The 27,864-nt window shown below is 31.9% G+C and overlaps 2 protein-coding genes across 20 annotated transcripts in view; both read left to right on the top strand.

The window, feature by feature from the left end:
- The window catches only part of LOC128672509 (peroxidase-like), a 57,219-nt gene extending 56,135 nt beyond the window's left edge, over positions 1-1,084 (top strand). For all 6 annotated transcript variants that reach the window (XM_053749716.1, XM_053749719.2, XM_053749718.2 and 3 more), the window contains one exon: positions 154-1,084. In XM_053749716.1, the coding sequence (XP_053605691.1) occupies positions 154-235 (82 nt within the window). In that variant the 3' untranslated portion in view covers positions 236-1,084. The remainder of the gene's footprint in view (positions 1-153) is intronic.
- A 7,986-nt stretch (positions 1,085-9,070) lies between these two features.
- Positions 9,071-27,864, top strand: part of LOC128672481 (tachykinin-like peptides receptor 86C) — a 44,214-nt gene continuing 25,420 nt past the window's right edge. For 2 of the 14 annotated variants that reach the window (XM_053749672.1, XM_053749659.1), the window contains exons 1-3: positions 9,075-9,294; positions 18,630-18,975; positions 25,734-25,876. In XM_053749672.1, coding sequence (XP_053605647.1) covers positions 18,839-18,975; positions 25,734-25,876 — 280 coding nt within the window. In that variant the 5' untranslated portion in view covers positions 9,075-9,294; positions 18,630-18,838. Of the gene's footprint in view, positions 9,344-17,600; positions 17,641-18,629; positions 18,976-25,733; positions 25,877-27,864 lie in introns of all 14 variants that reach the window. The other 12 variants (XM_053749660.1, XM_064436169.1, XM_064436168.1 and 9 more) reach the window with 12 other exon arrangements.

Raw genomic sequence — 27,864 nt, 5'->3', positions numbered from 1 at the left:
ATGCCAGATCGGCTTACCATTATTGTTTCTTACAATGTTCTTATTTGTGAACTCTAAAATTATGTTATTAAATTAAATTGTTTTATTTTATGTTTTAAAACAACTAGATTTACTCTTCCGAAAACTGTTTAGCAGAGTTTCGTTTTCTTTCAGGAACAAATTGGTCCCATGTGCCAACTTACCGTTCGTCGATTTAACACTATGGCAGGATGCTAGGAGAAACAGCTACAAATGATTTTCATAAGTTAAAGTTAAAGTAAATTTTAATGCGCGAAAGTTAAATTGTATTGTGATCTTTTTGTGATTTTTTATCAGATATTTATATATTATCATGACCAAGTGTAATATTGGAATATTATGGAATTATACTGAAAAAGATATAAGTATTTTTATATTTATCTTTAGAATCTTACCAGATTCATATTAAAAAATATATTTTTAACAAAATACTATCAATTTAAGTAGAAAAGAAGTAGGTAAATAACGTTCCAAGTTAATGTAGATAAGTTATTTTTTCTGTGAATACTTCAAGTTACCATTTTAATGATTTTATATGTTTATACTTAATAAGTTATTTCTAGCACAATCCATAACCTCGCTATCTATTTAAGAGTTACCTTGAGACAAATAATGTTAATTTATTTGTGAAGAATGTGCAGTGTGTCAAATAAACAAAAGGAGCTTACGAGTCACATTTCCGAAATGTTTGTTATCTTTTGCCATTAAATTAATAATCATTAACAACAGTCTTCAAAAACTAAGGATTTTTTTTTCTAATGTCAATGATTTGTCCATGAATTGTTTATCCATTTATTTATTTTTAAGAAATCTAAAATAAAATTCATGAAATAGCTACATATACCTATTTAAAATCAATTTGATTAAACAGCTTCTTTTTTCTATCTAGATCAGATTTAAGTGTACATATGATAGAAACTGGTAACTTTGTAAATGACTGCGTTCCATACAAACCAAATGTCATTTGAAATTTTGTAAATATTGAGAACAATCGTGTAAATGAATGTTATGTTTTTTAAGTAAATTCCTGTTCAATATAAATGTAAATACATAATTTAAATTTAAATGTACTTTTATTTTTAATTTATTTTACATCACTTTCTGTTGATCGATTTGCTACAGAATGACTGTAGCAGAATCGATCAACAGAAAGTTCTTAAAGTAAGATTAATTCCAAACTAATTCCGCTAAGTTCTTTATAAAGAGTGACGTTATCCTTTAAATCAATTTTCCTTGAGGCACATTTCTATCAGTTTATTTTATTTCTTAGCAAAAGTTAAAAATATATATTTTAAAAGGTTTTGCCGATAAAAAATGTACTAAGCATTATAGTTTTTAATAATACAATGTGTGTTCACAGTTGACTAAACGGATTTTGATTTTCCGTTTTAGTACAATGGATAGTACTTTCTACTAAAATTAATTATCTATTGTGGAATAATAAATAAAAAAAATAAAAGAAATTGCTGGCGCTAGCTTGTGCGAACAAAAAGCATTTAAATGAGAAGAGAAATCTATATTAAACAATATACTGATACCACAACTTTTAACGTAAATTAAACTGGGTGAAACTCGGGCCTAATGTGCGAAAACGGGGCATCAATTTACAGCGAAATTTGGATAATCCGGATATTTATTTTGCCAGTGAAGAAAATCTTTTGTGTAAATACAATGGAAAATGATCTAAGACAACGTAAGATCAAAACAAACGTAAGCCATATTCATTGCCGAGAAGATTTACTATAAGTACTAATATCTTATTCGTAAATTCGTCAGTCGTATTGAGTCTATAACTTTATTAGGTTCGAAATATAGAAAAAAAATTACAAGATTTTTATTGAGTTTGCTTTATTTAATATTTAAAATCACAATAACAAAGAAGCAAGAAGAAGTTTTTATAATAATTCTTTATTATCAGAAACAATAAAAACCTATAAATACCAAATTAGTAGTAAATCAGATAGGCATGCATTATATAAGCGAGGCATTTAGTTTTGAAAGCCTGAATAATCCCGAACCGTGAGCTTGAAATTATAAAATGGCAACTAAAACAAAAGAGCTGGTTTTGTATGTACGTACTTAAGATTTACGAATAGTCAGGATTGATTGATAAACACCGTGTGTTACCAGCCAACACGAGACAGCGCCCATTGTCGCCTTGATACCTATATGTATGTATAGGTAACAAAAGTATTTAGGTAGTAAGTATTTACATTATTATGTAAGTATTAATATAAGGTAGAATTATCTTACCTAATTAACAATTTGATCTTACCTTCAAACAATAATAACTCAAATCCCACCTTGGAAGACGTTCTTGTATGACTAATGGGAAATATATGTTTGATCGAATAATGGTCACTCAACGCAATCCCTTCTGGATAGGCTTTAACAAATACAAGTGGCAAATGGCTACTGCTAAAATAAGCTATAGTTACATACTATCGTATATCGGAGATAGAACAATCGTGCGAAGTGGAGATTAAAAAGAAGGTAAGGAACCGGGTAATTGTTTAGATGAGATAAAGATATACAAGAACCTATCGCCTATTAGATGTAAAAATAAAAATAAATTATTAACAAAATATATTAATTAGCAATGATTTTGTATGGCGGCTTTGGAAAAAAATTTAAAAGAATTTATAATTTTAAGCGTTGATAACCGACTTCAACTTCAACTTTAATTGATTTAGATTATTGTAATCTATGGATTCCAAGATCTCATTTACAACATGGATGAATTAATTGAATCGATGTATTGAATCTTTCATCGTGTCAAGCTACTATTAAATGATATTGATCATTTAAAAGCCACCATGGTATTTTTGAACATTGATGTTTTAGTATTAAGCCAAATTATATTTAATAACAGTAATAGTAGATGGCAGAATAATATTTAATTACTTTGTTTGTCTGTTAAGTGTATTACGTGTGCATTATATATTGCTATCGATAACAGGATGTACCGTAAATCATAAAAAAATGAAATGAAGAGAATGAAAAAATGACTACAAAAATTTCTTTGAAAATAATCTTAAAATATTTAACAAAATAATTTAAATTAAATTGAGTACTGAAAACATGAATTTATAGAAATAATCAAATTAGAATCATTTCATTTTCATGAATTCAGGCAGTGAATTTACGATTATAAAATACTATTATTCGAAATAATTAACTACTAATATCATATACAAAAGCAAACCCCGACAATACAAAGGTATATTGCCTACAAGCAACATTGAAAGTGTTAATTCAGCCAAACATTACCATAGCGATGACCAAACCACTTAGAACGGAAATTAAATCCCGTAGCTGAATCTGATTTGTAAATCGAAGTCATTTCTGTTTCTAGAAAATACGAATTTTCTAAACAAATGTTTCGCTTTTTGTGACTCCAGAAACAATTTTATCGAATAAATCAAGCATTTTTTATGTAGCCAACTGAATACATCATTGACTAATTCATTGTGACTTCACACGTGTTGAAACTCCTTTCATTCAGGATTGGATTTCCTACTATTATATTGTCTATTATATCTATTATTATAGCAATATTCAGTCCTTTAAGTACTTACACGTTTTAGAAGGAAACACATCTGATATAACGACTCGATTTGATTTTATTGTCGGCTATCACTTCTTTACACAGATGGAAAATCTAACGACATTACTAAATCGGACGGCTCAAGGTTTACTGCAAGCCCAAAATATAAAATTTACTAAATAGGGCTATATAAAGTTATTGTTTCTCAAATAAATACTCCGTCGAAATTTACAGCTTGTAGTTTTTTTTACAAACCATAATTATCATGTGCTATTGACATATTAGTCCTCTTTTTTACCAATGAAAATAAGTGACGATATACATTAATGTGTAACAGCTATCGGGTTAAATCTGGCATTTAGGTATGGTAGGTAGGTGGCATTGGAAGGCTATCCCGTTCATGAAACGCCAAGTTGTTGAATGAAACGTTCAACGACTAGGCTGAACGTCACTGAACGGACTTCTTATTGTTTGGTTTAAAAAAATATAAATTATAGAATTATATATTTTTGTTTTTTGAAATTCAACGAATTCAACCGTTGTACCGATACCGACCCCCCACCACTAATGATGAGCGTCCCCTTTACAAATGGCGCGTAATCAGACGTTGTCTGACTGCAGACACGGTAGGTTGTATACTTTGCTCTTAACTGTCCCAACGACATTATACCGGGTATGTTATTTTACTATATATTACTTACTAATATTAATAATATTTTAAATGGAACATTCATAGATACATTTTATTTTATGTTGAATTTAATTAATAGAATTTATGAGTTAATTTGGTAATCATTTTATGCCATTGCATAAATATAACATTAATATTTATTAGATAATTATTGTTTTTATTTTTCAAATATACGTTAGATATATTTTATTCCCGTTTTCTCCCACATATAATTACATACACCTTCCTTTTTTCGTTCTGAGTTAAGATTTGTCTTTACGGAAAACTGAAAGATTGCTGGGTGCTTTTTTCTAACGAATCTCGCCCTCCCGAGGAGGGTCTATTTTCATTTTGTTTATTACTCCCACGTTGATGTCAATTTTCGGTAGGGCATGGGTATTTTTGAACACATTCGTACATGGGCTTCGAAGTTACATACATTATTTTCAGAACACGTGAAATTTTGTGATTTTTCTTTTTAAATGCAAATTGTTTATTTATCTTTTCTATCGTCACTATTATCTCTCTCTCGATCTGAACGATTTCTAGGTTCTTCCTCGTCTTTATATCATTGATAGATAGAACTTTATAAAATAAAAAAAATATAATAAAATTTAGCGGACGTCCATCTTCCTTTTTTTTATTAGCTACTATACTGCAACTCCCCGAGAGTTGCAGTAGTAGTTCCTCTGTTGGTATCAATCCATCTTTACTTGGTCGTTTCGGCGTTCCATCCATCCTATTTGCCTCCTTTCCTTTTCTATACGACCATTCGTTAAATGATTCAGCTGTTCCTAAAAGTCCTAAAGTCACTCGTTTTAGTGGCAGCTTTCAGATTTTATTTGTGATTCATCTGTTGGGTTAGATTAACGGCTCTGTTCATAGGTTTGTCTCTTAAAGTGTAATTTATTAAACAAAAACACAATTGGAGGTGAACTAAAATTAAATCAGAAATAAATTGAGTGTAATTAAAAATAAACTTAACAAACTAAAAAATCGCCTGTGTGATAAGACAATTCCACTTACATATCGAAACAATCTGTAACAATTTGTGGTCATATAATTTAGATATGTATCTACTTGTGTACCTACCCTATAAAAATAACAGGAACCTTAATTGTATGCCTCCATCTAAAATTACAGACCTTAGTGAAAATTAAATACTAATTAAGCTACCAATTTTGGATAAAAAATAGCCTGTTACGTAATTTCAGACATCAAACATCACATTTTCCTATTTAATAGTAGAGAACTGGGACTGGGAACGGAATATATCGAAAGATGATAATTTTTACACATTATAAGGGTTGAACTGCTAAAGTACCTATATTTTGTAGAAGTTGTTATCTGTTTATGCAATATAAATTTTAGATAGGTAAAATTTTTCATTTTTTATTGCCAAATTTAGTTCGGTCTAAAATGAACTTTAAAAAATAATACATTTAAGTACCTAATATAATATTTTAAATCAATTTAAAAAATAAATATTTTTTGTTAGACATAAAGAAAGATTTCACGTCACGGGTCTAATTCCATTATCGGAAAATACTATTTTCTTAACGCTAACCAATTTAATTTACGATATAAAAACGCAATTCGTTAGATCAAACTGGCAGAGATAGCGCCATAAATAAAACCAAGGGGCCGTCACTTTGACGTTTAGGTACGACCATAGTACGACTTTCTTTTATCTATAGGTACGACCTATTACACTGCTACACCTCTCGTGGGATATTCCCCATTAGGGTTCATATTAACCCCATTAGTGCTTCCGCCCTAGAATGTCCATGGATGTCGTACGATGCGACTAAGGTATATAGCAACTTCTTGGCGTGTCAACTCGGCGAATCATATTATAGGTATGTTATAATCATATAGGCATAGCATTCCCATGAAGTATAACCAAGAAGAACGACCGATTTCAAATTAGCAACTCCGCCGAAATATAAACGCTAATGCTTCGCGTATGAGTATGTGCATTATTAAATCTTTTTAGGTTATCGCTGTGCCGAAGCATTGCCAGTTCCACATGACTTTCATTCGAAAGTAAACCATCTGTACGCTTATTCTGTGATAAAACGGGCAATTTACATTATTCTGCCTTGTTACGAAACTCGCTCGCGATTCTTAAGATGCCATAAAACACAATCTAAGGGTGCCCGTGGTATTACAATTTTAGTACACGGTCTCCATAAATATCAGGCATTTGTAACAGACTAAGTATTAGGTACATCAACCACAAAAATCTGTGATGAAGTTACTGTTTAAAATACTTTGGATAATGTTATTATAACTATATTATTATTAGCCGATAACTATAATTTTGAATCTATAAAATAGATATTGCTAAACATTTGTATGCTTGCGATTTAAATCTACAAAAATCACCTGGCAGGTGTATATTATATTAGGTGAAGACGGCTCCGTTATCTTCTCACCTCTTTATTAGATTAGCTCTTACATACCTATATTTAATTGTTTTATTGGCACCTAAATTACATTTGTTTGTATCTAAATGTTTCGAAAGATAATTCCAAGTAGTACTATGTCTTAGTTATGTTTTATGTCTTCATTATATTTTGAACCCTAAAAGCCATGAAGAGATTATATTTACGAGCTGTCCAATGTTTTATATTATAGGCTTTATTCTATCTAGACTAGATATAACAGCCATCTGAAACCAAGGACATAAATAACAAATGATAAAGCGATCGACTATTTCACAAATATCGAGATGACTATAAATATTTTATATGTACAGAAAAAGGCGACAAAAATCTTTATGAAGCTAGAAATTCAATACGACCCAACCATGGAAGTGGGAATACTAAAATCTATGGAAATGTCACTAAATCTTTTAAAGATATGTATATAATGTAAGAATGTGGTGTAGATGACATGCATTTTGTGCATTATTAAACGAAATTTATTCTACCCCTGATCTGGTAGATAGATATTATATTGGTGGATTAATCAGAGCAATTCGCTCGTTTGGTATAAATGACATCTTGACATCCTTACCCAAAAAAATCAGTGTACCTAATCGTAATAAGTAACACGCACAATAAAATATAATAAATATAACTGAATTTGAGGCAGGACTATTCGACCTTACGGAAACTTCGATTAATTTATGTGCTATGTACAAAGGGAGCTCCTTTGTGGACACCTCTATGTCACGTCAGTGAAAAATTCAAGCGGATTTGTCATTTCTATTTCTTCATTTGTAATTCTGTGAATTAGTGTGACGTGATCGGTATTCCCAAATATATGGACTCTCAGAGTCTGATTTTAGATTCAATTTTAACTGTTTGCTTTGATCAGCTTGTTGTTTGATACGTGACTGGACGTTTTTCCGTCTAAAAGTTAGACGGAAAACATCCACAGCAACTTCTTTGTATCTGATTTACATTGTACTATACAGCGCGAAAAATGCCCTGAGCTACATTTTTGAGCAAAAAATTTGACTTTTACTTAGAATTTCTTCAAATTACTCCGTAGAACTAAAAAATCTTTATTTCAATATTTTTAAATTTTTTTGGATCTTGTATAACCAGTATCTTGTCCTCTCTAATATAGAGTTGGTGACATTAATATGATATGGAGTAAAAGTATATGTCCTATATTTTTTAATATAATTTGTTGTATGTACATCGCTTTCAAGAACACTCCCGTCCCGCGCTATAGAGTTTGATTAAACTACTCGAATTGAAGATAACACCATTAAACTTTTATTGTGTTTGTTTTGATGTTTATAAGGTATTTTATTTAGTTATTTTTATTTTATTGTTACTTAGACGGGGAGGAATAATATATTATATTAATTTTCTTTGCAAAGAAACGAGCACTCAGCTTAGTTGAGAGATACAAATATCAAGAAAAGAGTTTTCTTTTATATTGTGTTACTAGTTGTCATTTGTTATAAAAAAAAAAAATAAATAATCAAAAACTAATTGTATTGTAAATTTCATTCACATAATAAATAATACATGTTCTTCAGTCTGTTCTGTGGTCTGTGTTGTGTGTGAGTTATGAATTTACGAGTGCAGGCCGCTTATTTTCTAAATCGCCCATCCTTTATTTGGGGCATCCGGTGTTTGGCATTGTCCATTATCAACCAATCGACTATCCACGCATTTGGAAACTTTCACGTCTGTTTCCTATAATTTTTTCACATTTTCCCGTTAATTTTCTAACAAGTACTTTTTCTTTATGTTCATATTTCTATTGTTATATTTATCAATAGAAAGACAGAGGTATAAACAAAGGTATGTAACTGGTCTTTGTATATGTAATTAAAGTGTTTTCAATGTCTTACATTGGATACACTGATAATTAAAAGAAAGTCATTGTCGCAAAAATTGATTAATATTTATATAAAAACAATAAGGCGACGATGTTATGATATAAAGTGCTTTTGAATTTTCAGTTATCTGACGATATTGAGGCCATTCTTAAAATAAAACCATTCCATGTTACCTTTTAGTATTCGCCTTCTTGGATTACAAAAAGAAAATAGTTTAAGGATAACGCGAAAGAAAACAAAAAAGAAACGCAAAAAATATCTGATTACGTCCCAATAAATGCCTTTATCTGTGGCGCGAAATAAAAAATATCCATTTTCAGTCCATTCATGCAGCAAAGTAACACCTCTGTTCTTTTCATCTTTATTGAAACGAGGGGATCATTCTGAAAAGTACCTACTACCTACGCGACTTAACAGATTTTAATGTCAGAAATCTTTGAAATCTGTTTAAAGATGATGAATGATGTTTAAAGAAATTTTAGGATGAGACCGGTATCAGAGACAGTTCAATTTTCAGTTGTGTTTCGGTCGCGATACGGTCAACACGCGCATGTCTTTGTGTCCGTGCCAGTGCCGCATCCAACATTCACTTTTCGCATATCCTATGTGTTAATATACTAATACTATACTAATAATAAATGTGAACAACATTACTGTTATAGTGTTGCATTCTAAAATTAATTACTGCTAGAATTTGGAAGTTTTTAAGTTTCAAAAAAGTTGCAGTGATATATGCCGCTCTGGTGTAGCGTTGTAAACAAATTTAAAATATCTTGTGTGAAAAAGTTTATTGTGACCTAATGTTGATTTATTTTTTTTTAATTAAAAGTGTACTCTCAGTTATAAGGAAACAAAAATACTTCAAATTGATTTACTTCAAGCGTTTTATTATAAAAATAAAATATGAATAAACTACATAAATATACTTGATTCAAAAAAATATATCAGTCATTAAACTTACCATGGTTTTTAGAAATTGACTTTAGAAACAAAATCATGATTAGATATTTTTTAAATTATTCTCCATTTATTTGTTTGAAAGAATGGAGGGTAGCCTGTGCCCAGATGTGGGACACTCGACGGGTCGTGATAACAAAACTATAATTTGAATATCATACTAAGACTGTGATTGTCCTTATATTTTATCGTTTTAATGTATACAATTTCAAGTAGTTTCTAATAACTCTTCTTCATAATTGTATTCCTCATAGCTGAGGGTCGCGGCCTTTGCGTGGAATAAGAAACACTCACAACGACTTTCTTGCCACTAAATGGAGTGGTTTGCCTTTCTTCACAATGTTTTTGATGAAAACTACTATACATAAGTCAGACTGGTGTAGAAACTCGTGTACCTAGGATTCGAACCGTGTACCTTTCCGTTCACGGACGGGCTTTAACCTATACACCATAACCGCTTCTTCTAATTATGCAGCTCCAATGTTCAAAAACTTAGGAGTTTATTATATTTATTTCTTTTTCTATCTTAAGGCTGGGCATACCCTAAGTCATGGAAAAGTGGAAGTAGTATTTAGTATGCTCTAAGCTACGCGCGATGACCTTTGTTGTAAATACGTACCTTCAAAAACAGAAGGGCTGCTTATTTCAGACGTGAAACTAATAATTTAATAATAATAATTTTCAAAATGAAACTAAGATTATTTTACATTCTACATACACTTCTTCTTATTCTTAGCGTGTCGACTGGACTAAATTTGTGAGGACCGATACAGCAGTATTTGTGGCATCATACAGATCCTTCAGTCATTCTACAATTATGTACCTATATACGAAGGCCGAGAATATTATTTCTCTAACAAAACAAGCGAGCGTAATAGTCTCCCCGCTCAAAGTTTTTTTATCGAAAAAGGCTGCAGTTTATAAAAGGCTGCATATTGTTTAAAAAGTATTTTAACAAGTATATTCAACAACATTTATGAAAATCGGGAAAATCGCACATAATAATGAAAACAAAAATTGACCACGCGTAGAAAGACATAGATATGTACTGACTAATTTCGAAAGTAATTTTGAGCATAGTATATCCTGTTTTGTGTTAACTACATTACGCATGTATATATTTACCCCAAACACAGGACTTAAATGAGCTATAAAAATGTCGAAAAAATTTAGATCTACTACAACCGCCGAAAAATCGTTTTATCATACGAAGTTTTTACCTCAAAAATTTTAGTACGATAAAACTATATTTCGCTTAGATTGAGCCAACCAACCTTGATTTTCAACACGGGTCGTGTTTGTGCTTCCATATTGAAAATGTTCATCCGGCAGAAGAGATTGACCAACCGAAAGAATTTCACGTTGATTTATGTTTCATGCTGGTATTTTGCACTCAGGAATTGAAATATGTCGGCATAGGATTTGATTTATTGCGCATGTGGATCTTTGCCCTTTAATCGGTTCACTCCATAATATACTCCAGACTTAAATGTCATCAGACAAGGCGTCAGAGATAAAAAGCTTTGACAAGAGAAGCAACAACAGCAGTCCTGGAGAAGCGGTCGTAAAATCATTGCTGAATCTCCTAAAATTTCGCCCATTATTTTAAGCGTAATTCAGGTTTCGTGGCGTGACATCAGATAAAACTGGAAGCATGATCGAATGAAAGAGATAGAAGATAGAAACTAATATTGAGAAACTTATTCCATCGCTCGCTATCAAGTAGTGAACCAAATGAAAGACGTTCTTTTATCCTTTGCAAATACAAGGAATTGAAATATAATAGAAACAGGACGGTTCGAGTTGATACCTTGTTTGTTGAAGTTTATTTCAACATGATCTGCATAGATGAAAGTAAATGTTGATAAAGAACGAAAATAACCCTCCATTTTATTCTGTAATTTGCCATGTCTATCGATACTCCCTTCCTTTTCATATATTTTTTAATACACTACTAATTATTTTCATAAATTTCCTATTTTAATTCTTCCTCTGACATAGGAAACTGTAGAATGACATATCACCAGAGATCTGGATTGCAAGGGTCCTGGGTCTATACTAGTAATTATAAGATTTGCGTTGCCAACTAAAAACGTTAAACGAAAACGAAAAAAGTATACTTTGATACTCCAAATATCTTAATGCCTACTGAATTCTAATCAGACATTGACAAAGATATATCCTTATATATCCCTTTTTTCCACTATCTATAAGTGTATATATGTAGAAGTATGTGAAACCAATAAATAGCATGTTTCACCTCTTGCTGCCTTGTCTTATTAATTAATTTAATTATCTAATTGACTACTATTCGCCAGTCCTATCCAAACACTTGTGAAATTTTAACGGTAACTGTTCGACATGTTACAATAAAATATCAGGTACATTATCAGCGATCGGTGAAACAGGCTAAAAGTAAAATATATTCTTTCTGTCAATCGTTATTTTGTACGCCATAGAAAATGGAGAAATCGCTCTTCATTACCTATCTAATGTACCGTCAAAATCTGTTGAACATTTACTTCAGTTAACCTCTAAGCTAGTGAGTTATAGTCTAGCCTAGGTCGTCTGTTTGTGCGTAAATCTCTGGCTGGTTTAACATTATTTATATAAATTTTGCTAGACTTTGTTATACACAAATCGGCTTATAAACTCTATTATATTTTATAGGACAAATCACACAGATTGAGCTAGCCCCAAAGTCAGTTCGAGACTTGTGTTATGTGATACTAACAACGACTAGAATCAACGATATTATATTTTATAACAAATACATATATAGATAAACATCCAAGATCCGAGCCAATCAGAAAAAGATCATTTTCCATCATGATCCGACCGGGAATAGAACCCGGGACCTCTCGTTTTAGTGGCAAGAACTTTACCACTGCGCCAGCGAGGTCGTCAACTCATATTACTTAAGATAACGTTATCACAAAACTGTTTTTTTATACGAAACAATGCGAGAGCAAGCCATTTCAAAATAATGTAAGTATTATAAAAATAAGTAGGAGAAGATAAAAATACTATTATAAGATATTTTTAGCTGCAATCTTACGAGTACTTATAAGTACTGTACTATTTTGAGATAGGTTGCTCTCGGATTGTTTAATATATAAGTTTGTTCAATGTGAGAGCATCGTGACGTACTAACATATAATAATATGCGTGTCTCATAATCTCATCAACCTATTAGTTGGATTGGGAATGCCCGTAAAATTTTCGTTAAATTTTTAGGTAGGTACCTAATATATTGACCTTCATTGCAAAATGATCGTTAAAATATTAACTTTATTAACGTTAAATTATTAACTGTGAATTCACGTCGTTGAGTAAATTGATCACTTACGGTTTTAATGTAGTACTTCCCTCTACTCGTAATTATTTTATTTATAAGCATTTGAATATGATCTTTAATTATCTGTATACAAAATTGAACCGCAACTAAGAAATAAAATATCGCCATTAAAATTTTGTATCCTTGAATACTAATGGTGTTGTCTGAATCGTTCAAATAAACAAACACGTCGCCGTTGAAAACTCATTAAAACTGCGTGAATACGCATTATAGCAGAATTCGAAGAATGTTATATCTAATGGCGTCGCGGGCGCAAACTTTAATTTATATCATGCTGTTATGGCCAGATGTCAACAATTTTCTGGTACAATACACACTGAAAAGTTTGATTAGTAGGGCCACAGTGGTGTAGCTATTGAAAGGCTAGAAAGTATTGGTGCATTGGGACCCGAGGCTTAGGGTGCCCCCTAAGCCTCTAGTCCCAATGTACACAATGGGACTTCTTCTTCTTCTACTCTTCGACCAGTGATACACAGAAACAAAACTGCTTATCGTAGAAACTAGGAACACGCGAGGATAACAGAGTATGATTTTGGTTGTGTTGGGTTTCCAAATATTTTTTGCACGAGGGCTTGTGACTAAATAGTCACAAGCCCTCGTGCAAATAGCTACGCCACTGAAAGTTCGAATATGCCAATTTCGGTTCCCATTGGAATGAAAGAGTTAAAAGTTAGCAAAGACCAGGAAGCTTGGACTTTAATTTCAATTTGAGGAATCATCCAATTAATTAATTACTCGGGAGGTATTTGTTTGAATTCAAATTGTATTTCCTGTTTGCGGTCGAATTAGTGTCTTTACTTGCCGCGACCTGCGTTTTCGCTCTCGTCACAACGGTCGGTTAAACATTTTTGACTTCAAAATAAATTTAAAATTCATCTATAAAAGCGAAAAACACTCGTTCACTCATCACGAAATTTCGAAAACTACTAAGCCGATGAAGATGAAATTTGACAGGAGAGTAGATTGTGACTATAGGAGACGTCTCGCGACATTCAACGAGAATATTATTATTATTGTACATACTATTAAATGCGTGATTTTGTAATTTTGTTCTCTTATTAGTAACACTTTGCACTAAATATTTTTTCTTTATGTACACAACAATCTTAATTTAATTAAAAAAAGATTAAAACAAATAATTTTTAGAAAATCTAGTGCCTCTTACATGCAGCAAAGCCGTGAAGAACATATAAACAATGAATATCTGAAGGGTTATTCCGCACAGTTTCCTTGTGACATGAGTGAGTAATCGAGAAGGGTTTTTGCTAGTTCCATAACAGTTGCGGTCGAATGATGCCATAACCACAACATAGCGGTAAAAGCTATATGTTCAGAATTTACGTTTTATGGAATGTCACACTTACTTACATTCTAATATAGCCTATTTACATATTCCTTTTATGTAGGGAAGTAGCCGAATTGAGTGTGGATAAAATACGTATTTCTTTTCGGTCATCGATAAACAGAATATTGGAATGGCTTATACACGAAAACCTTCTTTAGGAATATTGGTGAGGATGAGGGTGGTTCCGAGCGCTACGGCCGCGCGTCATTGTAATTTTTCAAAATTTAACAAAGACAAGAATCAGTTTTACTATTTGCCTTAAAATAATAATATGTACTGTGGTCAATGTCAATTTTATAAATTATTGATTTTGGAAATGATTGCTTTCTCAAGAGAGTTGACTAATCATCGCAGCGATCGAAACGCTCGGAGAACCACCCGAAAATCGCATGAAAATCCGAGCAGTATTTTTTGAGTTTATTGCGTACAGACAGATAAACAGATACAGCAGAGGACTTTGTTTTATATTATGTAAGGATAATTTTCATATTGCCACTAAAACAAATTGCAAAGTGCTCGATAAATTGGAACACAGGGAAAATGGTCGTTATGAAAAATTCTTGTAATTAAAACAAGTAGTCGTTCGCTTTCAGAAGTTGAGAGCAAAAATAAAATCACTCTTTGCCAAACCATTTCGTTAATATTTTTGCTATTTCAAGCATTTTATGATAGACTCAGATATAGATGAAATAAATTATAACTTTTTTTGAAATATATTATTGGTATTGTGTTACAGGCTAAGGAAAACCTATATATTTACTTAAATACTTATTTACTTAAATATCGGCAGATGTAGATAGACTAAAATTTGATATGTCTTATTATGGCATAAGGTGCTTCTAGTGGCTGGTACAGCATGTACATCAATGAATGCTGAGGGAAAATAAAATGTATGACCGTTATTGACCGTACATCTTAAAGATCGAAAATGTTTCATTAGCTAAGTACCCAGAAGTGTTACTCTGCAATGAAAATAAGCTTTCATTACAGACTTGCGCCTTTTTAACAATGCGAGTGGATGCTCTCAAGAAAATTGCAATATTCCTTAACAAACTATTGTTACACCATTTCAATATCTATCTTAATTCTTTCAAGTAGAGAAACGTTTACAGATCATAAAATATTTAATTTGAATTAATCTTAATTTTAAATTTAATTATCCTAGGAATCGAATTAATTAATTATATTCCTAGGACAGTGTAGGGAAGCACTAAGAAGGGATTTTCTGAAATTCCTACGGGAAACGAATTTTTACTCGCATACGAAGTTGTGGGCAAAAGCTAGTAACATATAAAGTAGTTTCAAAATTAAATAATATTACTTGTTATTATTATCCATGTTATAGTAAAAATTTGTTAAACATGTTATAGTAATTGTTGTTATTATCCATGTTATAGTAAAAATGAGAAAAAAATATAAAATTCATTATTGTAGAAATAGTGGCAATGTGTGAAACGTGGCTTTATAACAATGAAATCAGGGCACAGATAAAATAAATTTATCTCAGTTAGCTATTTTGGGTCCCTTGTTCCACGACGTTTTCCTCAATCGATATAATCATGATACATTTTCCCATCGTTACCCGTTCCAAGAGCAAATTAGGTACACTTTTCTTAGTACCTACTGTTTGAATTTGTGCTTTATTACATTAAGTTTTTTTATATTTTATTAGCGACCCGTCTCGGTTTCGCTTGGGTAAAACAATAATATATTATACACTATTATACATTTAGACTTCCTTAGGAATCACACTATTTGTTAGAAAAACTTTCATCAAAATCCGTTACATAATTTTAAAAATGCATACATAGGGACAGATAGCGGGAAACTACTTTTGTTTCAAACGGCAATTTTCCTATCATAAAAATTTTCCTGTATTTTACACTTTTTTTTAACTTTATTGCACAAAATTACAAAAAAAGTATTTGTAAAAAAGGTGGACTTAATGCCATATGGCGTTCTCTACCAGTCAACCATTAGACCAAAAAAAATAAATTATATTGTCGTTATTCAATTAAATAATATTAAAATTATATTGTCTTTGTTATAATAGTGACAAACATACAGAGTCCTTTATAAACACCAGCAAAATTCATAATAGATTTGTATGAGGAAATATTCCAAGTATCATAAAAAGAAATCTAAAGCGAAAATTAAAAAAAAAACTGGTTGCCCATTTTTATTTTTGGATTTTTAAGTTCTAAGTAGATTTGGCAGGTGTTAAAATCAGCCAATCCGTATGTAAAAGCTATTGGTTGAACTTCACGAGTGTTTTGAACTCCACTACACTAATGAAACACTAAACGCTCGTGAAATTCGCCCTATTTTGGGACTCCCTTTATCTCCTGAAATTGTAAGCTACACCAACTGCTGCTTTATTTTTTTTTAATTTGGCCAGATGAGTTCAGCGGCCTGAGTTTATTGCGAGGGACCCGCAGGATGTGGTCATTTTAGGAACAGTTTATAAACATCTTGCCAAGGTGGAATGAGGTCTCGAACTAGTGACCTTCTGAATAATAGTACCTATCCCCAATCCATTACGATGCCATTGCGTTTGATTAACGTCGTTAACTTAATATTGGCTGAATTAATTTGGCACGACAGGCAGTATATAAATAGATGTCTTCGTCTATTTTTGCAATATCTATGATTTTGTGAATTACATTTTTACTTAAAACATTAATGAGTTATGAAACAAAAATGGCTGTGGCCACAAAATAGAATAAAAGGCATAATATGTTATTAACTGTGATATAGAAGAAGATAGAATGATACTATTTTTTTTAGGATAATTGAATTATTTTTAAAATATTCTTTGAAGAAGACTTCTCAAATTTATGGGTGCGGTATCAGTCAACTTTGATGTGAAGTTAACCCAGCGTAGAAAAACGCAAAGTACGCCATACCTAACTCATTTTGTCTTAACGTCAAAGTTGACTGGTGTAACCCACACTAAACCTTCACATAATGATCGAACTACATTGTTATAGTCTATGAATAATGATAATGATCTAAAATACTGACTTTATCGTCTACCCTATTAACAAAATTGGCAGATACTTCCGCAATATATTCCCAAATAGGTATATAACATTTTTTTTCATCATTCGCTAAGCGGAGCAAAAGTGTATTCCTGAATTCTGCGACCATATCCTTTTTATATCTCAATATCTGAAGTTGGCCGGGGAATTCTGTAGAAGAACACTTTGTATTACGCCATTTTCCACATTGCAAGCCTTAGAGCAGCTGTCTTGACATGAGTTATTTTCATAAAACATATTTTTCGGCCCAAGAATAAATTTTATTTTAAATGTTTATTTATGAAGCCTACATTTTCGTCTTCGTATTAGTACAATTATTTTAACAATTATCTTATTATATTAATTATCTTTATTATAGAAAGAAACAGTGATTCGTGCATAATAATCAAAATACACACGTAAGTACATAGACGAGTAGAATAATATAACACAAATGAATTAATTATAAACATCTAAGAAGCCATTCTTCTTTAAGTACATACCTAACAATGGCTGCCTATCGACCAGCACGGAGAATGATATTGTATGGCCCGTGTTACACAAGTAATAAGTGTTGTATAGTGTTATGATTACAATACTCAATCAAGTTTACATTAATGCCGGAAAATAATCACAAGTACCTAATTTTATTTCAGTAGTAACACATGGTTTTCTTCAAAGTTTTCCTCAAAGATGCAAGTGTCAGGTCTTATTCATTTTAAATGGATGTCATCCTACAAATTGATGGGATCGTAAAAATTTCGTTAACTTAATTAACGGTTTTGTAAAAATTCAGGAAAAGAGCTCTTTGATTAAGTGTTTTTAATTAAACAACGTGGCCGTAAATAGTCCGGAAATGAATTGCCCGTTTTAAGATGGTGTTTTTAATATTTTTGAAGTGAAAACTTCTTTAGCGCACTTTTTGCGTGATAGGTGAAAATGTTAAACTCGCACGTGATCGAAAATTCGAGACGTCAAAAATGCATAACGTTAATATTCAAGTTTTGGACTTCTGCCTAAACACCCGGAGTAAAACCCTTTTTTTTATTCTCATTAAAGTATAATTAATCGCAATCGTTTTTTGACTCCAACATTTGTGACGTTACTTGTGCTGTAATGTCATACAAGCTAAGTAATATTAATATTTTTGAGAATGGGAAAAATTTACTCAATCTCATTTGACTTAATAGCAACTACCCTTCTCCACCAATAAGTCCACGTGGCCCCAGAGTTTCTACACGTGTTACTTAGTTAAAGAAAACTAAATTTTAAAAAACATGGGTATGTTTGGTTAAAAAGTTTTTCGTAAATAAAATGGCTTGATGTGATTTGAATAATAGTGTGCTTAAATTGCCACAAGTTGTAGCTAAATTTAGATGTGAATTAAGTTAATTTTATAAATAATTAGCAGATAGGAACTTCAAATACATAGATTCTACAATAAATTCAGAAACACTACTCTGATATAAGGCAAATATTGTCCGTGTTATTAAAAAAACAAAAGCACAAAATGTGAAGTGAATTGATTAAACGAGTGAGAAAAATACATAATACATCCGGATTTTTAAATAGCGAATCATATGTGAAAATGAAGTGTCACGTGAACTGAATGTCAAAATGGACTCTGATATGGATGTGCAGAACTTCTTCAACTGTGCCCAGCAGATTCTGCCCAGGGATAACCTGTCGAACCTCAACGCTACTCAGATGGTCGATCTGTTGAGCAGCGAGATACTTGCCGATATTAACCTCAAGTGAGTACCAAGTTCTATCATAGATCCGTAATCAATCTTGACGAAGTTCGATCATAGAATTATGATAAAACTTCGCTTGCGTTAACCATTTTAATTTGGTTAGGTATTGTGTAAGTGGTATTCCATACTTTCCATACTTGGCTTTTATTTAGTTTTATCTGTCCCTATGTTTGTCTATAATAAAAAAAATATTCACCTCTGATTATCTGTACCTATGAAATCCCTATAAGTCCGCTGTTGCATGCGTATATAAGATCGTGTATAATTTTTAGTTTATTAGTACTTATTTTTGGTACAATAATTTATAGAATATTTCTAAATAGTTAAAATGAAGAAAAGATGATTTCTTTTTAAGTAAGTCAATGTTATCAATAACTATTATCCTGCGACTAAATAAGTTCAATGTTAGATAAAGATTTTAAAGTAGTCAATTTTGACGTTAACTTTAACCTAAGCAGCAGTACGCTATTTTATCTAAACTCAAAGTTGACTGGTGCAACCCACTCTGACTTGTTACAATTTCTGACTGATGATAAATGATTCATTACAAATTGATTTATAACCCATTCGCCATTTCCATGAAACTCAATTGCATTTCATTGATGCATTTGCATTTAAAATTAAGAGAATATCCTTCACTCTCAGTCCACTTTTAACTAGGTACAATCGTTTTAGTATACTTAAACATACTATTAAAGATTTTTTACACCAGCCTAATTTTATCCGGTATAAAGGAAAACAAACATTTCATAAAAATTTACCCTGTTTTTAAATTGCAAGCTTTGTAAGTCAAGTGTAATACAAAGGTCACTTGTGAATTATCAGAATAACATATCTTCTCTAAACCCGTTTAAAGCCTCTTATAGGGGTTCAACCATATTTTACGCAAGTCTGGATATTGTGTGATAATGGAAATTAATCTAATTGGTGTTCGTATAACTTTATTCGTGTTTATATGCCATTGCGTAAAGGGTTTAACTTGATTATTCGTGGTAGAAAGTTGGTACATTAACCTATTTATTACCTACTGTAATCCTACCAATTTTAGAAAGGCAAAATTTTAGGTATGAATATGTTTGTTACTTCTTCACACTCTGACGGCGGAGCCAATTTTTATAAAATTTGGTATTTATGTAGCTGATATCTTGGGTTAACACAAAGGGTCTTTTTTATTCTGAAAGTACCTACTCTATTCCCGGATTTAGTCAAAAAGTCTGATAGTTAATGTAATATCCGTAATAAGAATCCTTTCGCAGAAATGTATATAAAATATCGCAAAAAGCAATTTTCTGATAAAAATTATAAGGGATTGAATATAAAATATCTGGGTATTTTAATAAATACTTATAATATACGAGGGCTGCTATTTATGTATCCGGAACTGGCCAATAATTCTAGAATATTTAAAAAGTAATTACAACATTTGAAAATAGAACTCTTCGGCTAGAGAATAAATATTTTTCATGTCCCTGTCATTTGTTTTTTTCAATTGGCGCCAATTTTGAAAATAGCTTGTCTTCATTGCCATGGATTTAACTCGTGAACATTTTCGCGCGATGATTTATTATGATTTTCGGCGTGGATTAACTCAAAAACAGTGCATCGAACAACTGATTTTAACTTTTGGAGATGAAGCACCATCGAAAATCACTGTGTATTATTGGTTTAAGGAATTTTAACGTGGACGGTCTATGCTCACGGATGAAATTAAGGAGGGTCGTCCTAAATCGGTAGTGGTACAACAAAATATTGATGCTGTGCGACAATTAGTAATGCAAGATCGTCATATTACATACCGCGAGATAGAGGCGTCTCTGGGCATTAGTATGACGAGTATACACGCGATATTACACGAACATTTAATTGTTAAAAAAATTTGTTCGCGTTGGATTCCGCACAACTTGAGCGTAGATCAAAAACAGGCTCGTGTCGACTGGTGTAAGAAAATGATAAAAAAATACAACCGTGGCACGTCAAAAGCTGTTTATAATATCTACACAGGTGACGAAACCTGGATCTATGCTTATGACCCTGAAACTAAACAGCAGTCAACGGTGTGGGTCTTTCAAGATGAACCGAATCCAACAAAAGTTGTTCGTGCGAGAAGCACTTTAAAGCAAATGGTCGCTTGTTTTTTTGGTATCAACGGACATGTAGCTACAGTGCCACTAGAGAATAGTAGGACGGTTAATTCTGAATGGTACACCACCATTTTTTTGCCAGAAGTCTTTGAAAAAATACGAAAGAACAACCCACAACGCAGAATCATACTTCATCACGACAATGCTAGCTGCCACAAGTCGGCTGAAACAAATAATTTTTTGGAGGGTCAAAAGATTGAATTGACGGGTCATCCGCCGTACAGCCCCGACCTGGCACCCAATGATTTTTATTTATTTCCAAACATTAAAAATAAATTACGTGGTCAACGTTTTTCGAGCCGCGAAGAGGCCGTTGATGCGTTCAAAACACACGTTTTGGACATACCTCAATCAGAATGGAAAAAGTGCTTTGAAAATTGGTTTCATCGTATGCAGAAGTGCATAGATCATCGCGGAGAATACTTCGAGAAACAATAAAACCATATATAATAATATATGTTTGTTTAATTTTGTTATTCCGGATACATAAATAGCAGCCCTCGTACTACACTGCAACAATTGATTATTTTTTTATGAATCAGCAAACCTCTTCGTCATTTCTACATTCTTTGTAGGTAAATAACCTTTTAAAAGTCTCTTCATTTTCATGAAGTCCGAATATTTTTCGTCGTTTTTGTAACTAAAAGTTTGCACCGCGGTTTGTAATGTAAAGGGCATTCTGAGATCATTGAAGGGTCTACCGTGTGTGTGTCTTCAAAGCAAAGCCGTTATTTGGTAAAGTACTAAATACCTTTTCTTGTTAACTTTCCGTTACGTTACTTTTTTTTCTGAATATTATTTGTTGCCTTACTGTAAAACATAATTCGCGAAACACGTAGGCCTCACAAAAATCGTACATATGTTGGGCCAATTTTTTTTCTTAGTGTTTTTAGCGGATTTTTTCGCAATCAAAAATACAAAATAAGTTTTCCTTCTTTGTAATATCATTACGGAAGTACATATTACTACAAATTACCTGTATAGATGCACATATACCTACTACAAATTATATAGGTAGAAGTGTCAATTTATTTATTTAAAAATAAATATTGTTTTCATCAAATTCTACAATGCATTGGAAGTAATATAAACTGTTGGTAATTGTTCAGTTCCATAATAGACAGTGCAATCGATTCCAGGAAAGGTCATCTAGATTAATTACGCTACACGTGGAACTCGGATGTTGCATAACTTACTGAAAGTTATTGGGTTTTTTCTCACTCTAATCTTTCTTTTCATTATCTCTCACATCAATAACTTGTTTTGTTTTTATTTAAACCTCATTGATTTCCAACTGTCTGATTTCCACATAAATACATCTTCTAAGTACATCTCTATACGCTGATATAAAAATAATAGTAGTGGTAATTTACATATGCCTTTATCAGAGAGATTGTTGTATTCAATGCGTGATAAAAAATCATCGTGACCATGCAGTAGGTAAATAAGCGATTTGAATAATATCCGACACCATTGTCAGCAATCACACACTCGAAAAGAAGTTTCAGTTGACGATTTTATTCGTTGGGAGCTAATCATAGGTGCACCTGATGGTGCACCTGTGTCATGCTTATCATAATAATGCATTGATATGGAAACCGAAGTCACGCGAAAAATTTCAACTCTATAGGTCAAACGGAAGTAGGTGAAATATCAGTTGGTGCAATATTATCGACAAACAAACGTCGAAACGGGTGAAACTAATTATAAGCCTGTATAAGCGGTTTACTAACATAATACAAGGTCTTTAAGCTTGTCACGTACTATGAAAGCTTAACTTTCGAAAACTCATTTCGAGAAAAGACGATTAACACTTGGACTGCGAATCGATAATTTTATCTCGTTTTTGTATAATTAAAGCTTATACGCCAAAACTTTTTTGATAGCTTTCCGTAACAGAGTTTTCTTAATGACGAAAAGAAGTTAAAATCTTTTTGTTCTCGATCTCAGTTGTTATTTTGCCATCGGGTTTTGATAAACGTTAAATCTTTATATTTTTGACAGCCACTTAGCGAACTCTTGTTTTTATAACTGTTTAATTAAGAAGTAGCTGAATCAGATGGCGATATCAATTTAATGATAAAACTTTTATTTATAGCCGTTGTAGGTCGGGTTTAAAATATTTTTTCGAAAGAGTATTTATTTAAATATCGTGGGTCACATTAGATTGCGAATCGCAACTGTCTTTTGTGATAGTGGAATTGATCGCACGAAATTGGTTTCATAAAATCATATCAGGTATTAACCATTCGAAACAATAATTTGAATTGTGCTGGATTCCATGCATATGAATCGATATTACTACCAATTAAAATAGTGATTTTGTCATGTCTGTTGTTTTATTAAAGTTTTAAATGCAACATTAATCGCAATTATCCAGGGAATAAGTATAGGTAGGTCAAGACCTCGATAAATAAAACAGCTTATTGAGTGGGAACATGTATAATTTTAATACTAATGAAAGAAGATACTTAGCTACTTTCATTAGTATTAAAATTCTATTTTCAAATTCGAGGTTAGACAACAATAACACACCGAGAACGCCCATATACAAAACCTTTTTTACAAACTGAAGAAAATTGTGAAAATAGCCCTCGTCACGACAAAAATAAGTATGTAGGAATTCTATCCTTATACGTACCTACATATTTTGTAAAGTCTCATATCCGTATAAGTACTTATTCCAAATTAAAAAATGCCTGATATAATATACGATTTATTTACTTTTATTAAATATTCATTTTCCACAAGAATGCTGATTTCATTTTAAATACACTAACTTTAGGCTGACAATGGGTACACATAAAAAAATAATGATATAACGATACATTCTTCATAACTAAGGGATAGAGAAAAAAAACATTGTCAACTCATTAAACTTAGGACAAAATGTAGTTACCAATATATTTACACCGACACGACATCCACCTCCTCACTTCGATTACGAATACCTTTACTCATAAACCCTGTGAAAAAGAAAGTAAAGCCCTCAAGTGTACTAATGCTCTAGACTAACTGCTTAGTATTTACAATGTTAGGTATTATGCATTATAATAAAAAATATTTACTTGCAAATATCAAGAGTCAATATTCCTCTGGGGTGAAATGTCGTGGAATAACGACAATATTCCATAATTTTCAAACATTTCGAATTTTACCTTTCCATTTTGTAGCATATTTTTCTGTTCTGAGTTTATAGCTAATGTGTTTGTAGCAAAAACCCACATAATTCGTTGTGTAGTTTCGAAGATGCATACATAAGGAAAGACAAACAGCGGGAAGAGTTTTGTTTTATACTATGTAGATATATATTACATATACATTATTTTTCAAATCATTCTCTTGGAAATTTTCTTAACTAATATTATTTTATTCGACGTTTACGTTACGTAGAAAGTTTTGATTTTGATCAAATTTAGTTTAAAAGCTGTGCACACAAGTGCATCACTTATCCAATTATTATTATATACTAGGCCTAATACCTTTTATAGAGCCTTCTGCTAATCCATCATCTTATGAATTATTGGAATTTCTTGTTTTTAGAAAAAATATAAAAAAAATATATAATATTGTTCTAACAAGATTGGACATAAAAACAGTAACACCATGAATCAGAAGCCTTTTCATTAACGCATTATTATTACCTTGTAAAAATATGTTGATCTACGTTACGGCTATTGTATTCACACCTTAACTCTTTTGTAACATGATTATATTTATATATACGGATGATAATGAAGATTCATTCGGGCAAGCACATCTAATGTTGTTATATAGTCAGTAATGGTGTTATATAGTCTCGGTGTTATACCATATTATCCGTGTGATATGGGGCTGATGCAACAATGGGATTCTTTAGAAGCTTCCCGCCAGTGAAAATTAATAACACAAGAGATATTTTATTTTTAGAGTATAATAGCAACGTCTGTTGTTCACTGAAGCATTAAAAAGTTTTTGTAACATCTCGAGCGTCGTAAAGCCGATGAAATTTGCTGCAAATAAGATTGTTTAAAAACTTATACTGTTGAACAATTTTTAAATTTGAATAGAAAAATAAAGAGAAGTTGCAAGACCTAACCTAAATATCATCTTCTTTTATCTACATCCATAATATTTAAATTAGTATAAAGAAGAAGTGAATTAGAATCATGGGTTATTCAAACTTCTTTGTTAAGCACCTTGTTATTTATTATTTGACCTCTTTCGTCCCTGAGCTACGGGTCAATAAGAATTTTGGATTAAATATAATCCATGTGCTATTTTAACTCCCAAACCATTGTCCTGTAGATTTGGCGTGATTGTGTAACAAACTTTCTTAATCATTATTCTTAGGATAAAATATTACTTATCGTCAAGCCGTGATGATTTTTATTTAAATTTAAATGTAATCAATAAATAATAATCAATTGATTTTAAATTTAAGAATAGTGTACAGTGCTGTGTTTTTCTAAGTGTGTATGTGTACAATATGAAAACCTTCTTTACAAATATCTAGTATAGGCATATATAAAAGCCTGTGTCTATTTCTGTTAGGATGTTATCCAGTTTATTTCTGCCACCACTTTTCTTTTTTACAGTAAAGAATTTAAATATTAATAACGTGTTCTATCTTTTCAGGGTTAAACTAGGCAACTGCATGGGACTCGGCGAGCGTCCCTTCAGCCCACCATGGTGGGCCCAGTTCGCATGGTTCATAGTGTTTGCAGTCATGCTGCTTCTAGCTATCGTCGGGAACACCCTAGTCATATGGATAGTTCTCGGTAAGTCTTTGTAAGCCCCGTTTGTAGTGATTCACCCCCATTTCTCTGCTGACTCGCAGAGTCAGCGGGATTCTCTCTTGTGAATTGTATTTAAGCACTCAAGTTCTGCCTGACATAAGACTTCATTGCGCGAAAATACGTCTTTTGTGGCTGTTCCTTAATACAATGCACCTATCTAATTTTAATTAACGTGAAATGAAAAATACTCATTAAAAATAGACAGCAGTCTACCATTCGTACAAAAACGAACACAATTTAGGACGTTATTCATAAAAAAGTTAAAGTTATCTACTCTCTTATATAATCATACTTTAATCTAAATTATGTTTTGTCACTGTCGCACTTTATAATATTTTACATTGATAGAACCAGATCCTTAACTTTTATATGAATGAGACGTGTTAATGAGGAAGATAGGGGTTAATATTTAAAGCTTAACATATTATATTTCGATGGAATGATTTATTGCAAGTTTCCAGCGAACACCGATCAACCCTTTCGCAAAGCGTAACATACATACTTATTATTCCGTTCACGTTCGACACACAGTGAAAATGTTATATTTGGAATCAATCGCCGGCTAAATCCGTTCGGTTTGATGATTTGTATCGAAATATATTTTCATAAGTACTTAATACCAAGACGATTTACGAGGTAACTCAATATTTGGTATATATTAGCTATATTTACACAAATACTTTGCGTTTTTTTATCTTTTTATTAAGCTAGTTATTAATGTCCTTCGAATAGAATATTTTAAATTGCAACGTCATTTTGTTCATGTTCATGACGACCTCAGTTGCCCTTAATTGCCGCAATAAAGTAAACTCTTTTATGCGTTTACGGAATATTGTAACAGATGGTAAAGTTCTTGCCACTGAATCGAGAGGTCCTGCGGGTTCGATCCCCGGTCGGGTCATGATAGAAAATGATCTTTTTCTGATTGGCCCGGGTCTTGGATGTTTATCTATAATATAATTTGTTATAAAATATAGTATCGTTGAGTTAGTATCCCATAACACAAGTCTCGAACTTACTTTGGGGTTAGCTCAATCTGTGTGATTTGTCCTAATATATTTATTTATTTATTATTATTTTTCTGTCCTTTTAAGTTCCGTATAAGCAACCTAGGTATAATTTGTATTCTTTATTTATATTTTCTATGAAAATGACAATGAAGTTCCAATTTTCAAATAAAAACATTGCGGTTCCTATTGAGTCAAATATATAAATATTTACTCAAGAGACGAAGGCAATAAAAACATAAATCATATTTTCAGGGGTCAGAATCTTCAATTTGCAATCCTTCAAACCTAAGCTCCAAAACCGGTCTTATCAGGGTGATCCGCATTGAATCGAGCGTTTAAGTAATTGCCTATAATATTAATACTTAGTCAAATTCTTCCAAAGTCCCGTATTATCCGGGTCTGTTTAGATTTTGAGCTGAAAATGACCGGTAGCTTAATTGAAGGTAATACCTACCTATGTCCTTTTTTGGTAGATATCCCAGACTCTACAGGGTCGACCATCCAAAGTCATATCTTCTTAGATTAGAATGATTAATTTTTAATTAAAATATTTTTTTAATTTAGTTACATTAAGTAATTGTCGAGTTGAGATTATTATAGAAAATTGACATCCACTTAGGTTTAAGATTATATTGTACGTTCACCTTTTTTTTTGTGTAGCTCTCAGATCCCATTGCTGGGCAAAATCCGGGGAGGCTTTTGTTTTCTACCCCTTCTATTCCTCGCCAGTTGTTGCCATACCTTATTGAAGGCCGACAATACCATATTTTACCAGCTGTAACGGAATTACTTCCATGCAGTACGACTAATCGAAACTGAACGAAGTCTGACGTGGGTTGAGAGTCGTTTAATAAAAATATTTATTAAATCGACGACATTAGGTGAAATATTGGACAGAAAATAAAAAAAGAATAACCTTGATAATGTCGAGAATCATATGAATTAATAGTAATATCCATT

The sequence above is a fragment of the Plodia interpunctella genome, chromosome 9, assembly GCF_027563975.2.
Source record: "Plodia interpunctella isolate USDA-ARS_2022_Savannah chromosome 9, ilPloInte3.2, whole genome shotgun sequence".
Taxonomy (NCBI): Eukaryota; Metazoa; Arthropoda; class Insecta; order Lepidoptera; family Pyralidae; genus Plodia; species Plodia interpunctella.
The sequence above is the reverse complement of the archived record's forward strand: the minus strand, read 5'-3'. Positions and strand labels throughout refer to the sequence as shown.